The following is a 2500-nucleotide window of genomic DNA, read 5'->3' as shown; positions in this document are numbered from 1 at the left end:
CATTTGCATAAAAAAGCGTTGCATGCTAAGTCCAGGTAAACTATAACGAATTTTTATACAGTCGACTCTGACCATCAATTAATGTACAATAAAAAGAGTGTGTGCTCATGTGCATCACGATCTCTCTATTGTACACTTCGGTGTCTGATTCATAATCATTATTGATGTTATTACTATTACTATTGTTACTACTATCACCGGTGGTATTAAATATATAATTGATATCATTATCATGAATAAGGTTATAATGATTATTATCATGATTAACAGCATAACCCTTATTATCATTGCTACTATGGTAATTAGCATAATCTTCATTGTTAACGTTTTCCAAATTATAATAATTGCTATTATCTTTATAATAAACATTCATTATCATATATTTACTTTCGAGCAGCAACTTGCTAACAGTCTAATGATGACAAAAAATGTGATCGAAAATGCACTTATATTTAGTGTTTTTGGTCATGCAATCATCAATGGTAAATACTATAAAGTCCTGTAATATCAGCATCGTAATCATTTCTATCAGATGTGTGTTCATATGGTTATCTGGACTTTTACATTATGTATCCATGGTCCAAATATTATTCCGTTTCTTTTCATTATTGGTCAGTGGCTTTGTTAGTATATAGCTACTCCTATCCATGTAGGATTATGCATTCGGTACGCAAAATATGGATATTCAACATGACAGACATTAGAAAAGAAAAAATATATATGACAAAACAAATTTATATCATTTTATCATTACAAGTATATAACGTAGATCTGAAGGTGTTTCAGTTTTTCCTGCCCTGACTGGGGAAGAATTAAGAATGTTTGGCCTGCAAATAAGACAGATTAGAGGTTAGCAACGCAGGGCCCCGGGGGCAAGCGCCTCACCTGTTAGCCCATCCTTGTCCTCGGCGCTAACGCTGGCGCCTGCGTTGACCAGCGCGAGGATAGCATCGGCGCTCCCTGAGGGACAGTACACGTGAGACGGCCGCACCTCTGCCAAGACAACAGCAGCCGTGCCACCACCACAACACACACACACACGGGGCCTTTTCCGGCCCGCCACCATGCAGCCCAACACGTACCCCAACATGCAGGGCGTGCCACAGTGTCAGAGCAAGTACAAGCGAGAGGGGCAGCCTCGCACGGGAGGCAACAGAGGGCGGGCGGGGACAATCGACGCAAGACAGAGCAACGCGAGAGACAGACAGAGACAGAGGGATGGGATTGCACAGAGAACAGGAACATTTACGTATGAAGTTCAGGGATTTATGATTATACATAAATTGGGGGATTTAGGGGTTTAAAAAGCTATAACATGAATAATAAAAATAATAAAAATAATAATAATAATAATAATAATAATTATTATTATTATTATTATTATTATTATTATTATTATTATTATTATTATCATTATTATTGTTATTATCATTATTATTGTTATTATCATTATTATTGTTATTATTATCATTATTATGATCATTATCATAATGATAATAGCAAAATTATTATTATTATCATCAGTAATAATAATGATAATAATTATAATAATGACAATAACGATAATAATAACGATGATAATTATAATGATAATAATGATCATAATAATGATGATGATGATGATGATAATAATAAAAATACTACTACTACTACTACTACTACTAATAATAATAATAATAATAACAATAATACAGTTAATAATAATAATAATAATACACAATAATAATAATAATGATAAAAATATTATATATTAATTATAATAATTAAAAAAGATAATTAACAATAAGAAGAAGAATGGTACTGATAATAATAATGATAATGATAATAATAATATGGATAATAACATTGATAATAATAATAAAAAATAATAATAATAATAATAATAACAATAATAATAACAATAACAATAATAATAATAACAATAATAATAATAATAATAATAATAATAATAATAATAATAGTATAATGATAATAATAGTCACAAAAATTAAATAATGATAACTATCATCACCAACATCATCATCATCGTCATAATAAGAAGAAGAAGGAGAAGGAGAATAAGAATGATAATAGTAAAAGTAACAATTATAATAATAACAATGATAATAATAATAATAATAATAATAATAATAATAATAATAATAATAATAATAATAATAATAATAATAATAATGATAATGATAATGATAATGATAATGATAATGATAATGATAATGATAATGATAATGATAATGATAATGATAATGATAATGATAATAATAATAATGATAATGATAATGATAATGATAATGATAATAATAATGATAATAATAATAATAATAATAATAATAATAATAATAATAATAATAATAATAATAAAAATAACAATGACAATAATAATGACTAATAATGACAATAATAATAATAATAACTATGATTGTAATAAAGATGATTGTAATAATAATAATAATAATCGCAATAACTATAATTATAAAAAATATTGCAATAATGATGATGATGA

At 27.0% G+C, this 2500-nt stretch overlaps 1 protein-coding gene across 1 annotated transcript in view; it reads right to left on the bottom strand.

Moving 5' to 3' along the window:
- Window positions 1-2500, bottom strand: part of LOC113815950 (serine/threonine-protein phosphatase 6 regulatory ankyrin repeat subunit A-like) — a gene marked incomplete at its 3' end in the record, with an annotated part of 83853 nt that overhangs the window by 4618 nt on the left and 76735 nt on the right. Inside the window, 1 exon segment of the mRNA XM_070120868.1 lies at window positions 886-960. Within this exon segment, the coding sequence (XP_069976969.1) occupies window positions 886-960 (75 nt within the window).

The sequence above is a fragment of the Penaeus vannamei genome, chromosome 4 (genome assembly GCF_042767895.1).
Source record: "Penaeus vannamei isolate JL-2024 chromosome 4, ASM4276789v1, whole genome shotgun sequence".
In the NCBI taxonomy this organism is placed as follows: domain Eukaryota; kingdom Metazoa; phylum Arthropoda; class Malacostraca; order Decapoda; family Penaeidae; genus Penaeus; species Penaeus vannamei.
Note: the sequence above shows the minus strand (reverse complement) of the source record. Positions and strands in the feature narration are given on the sequence as shown.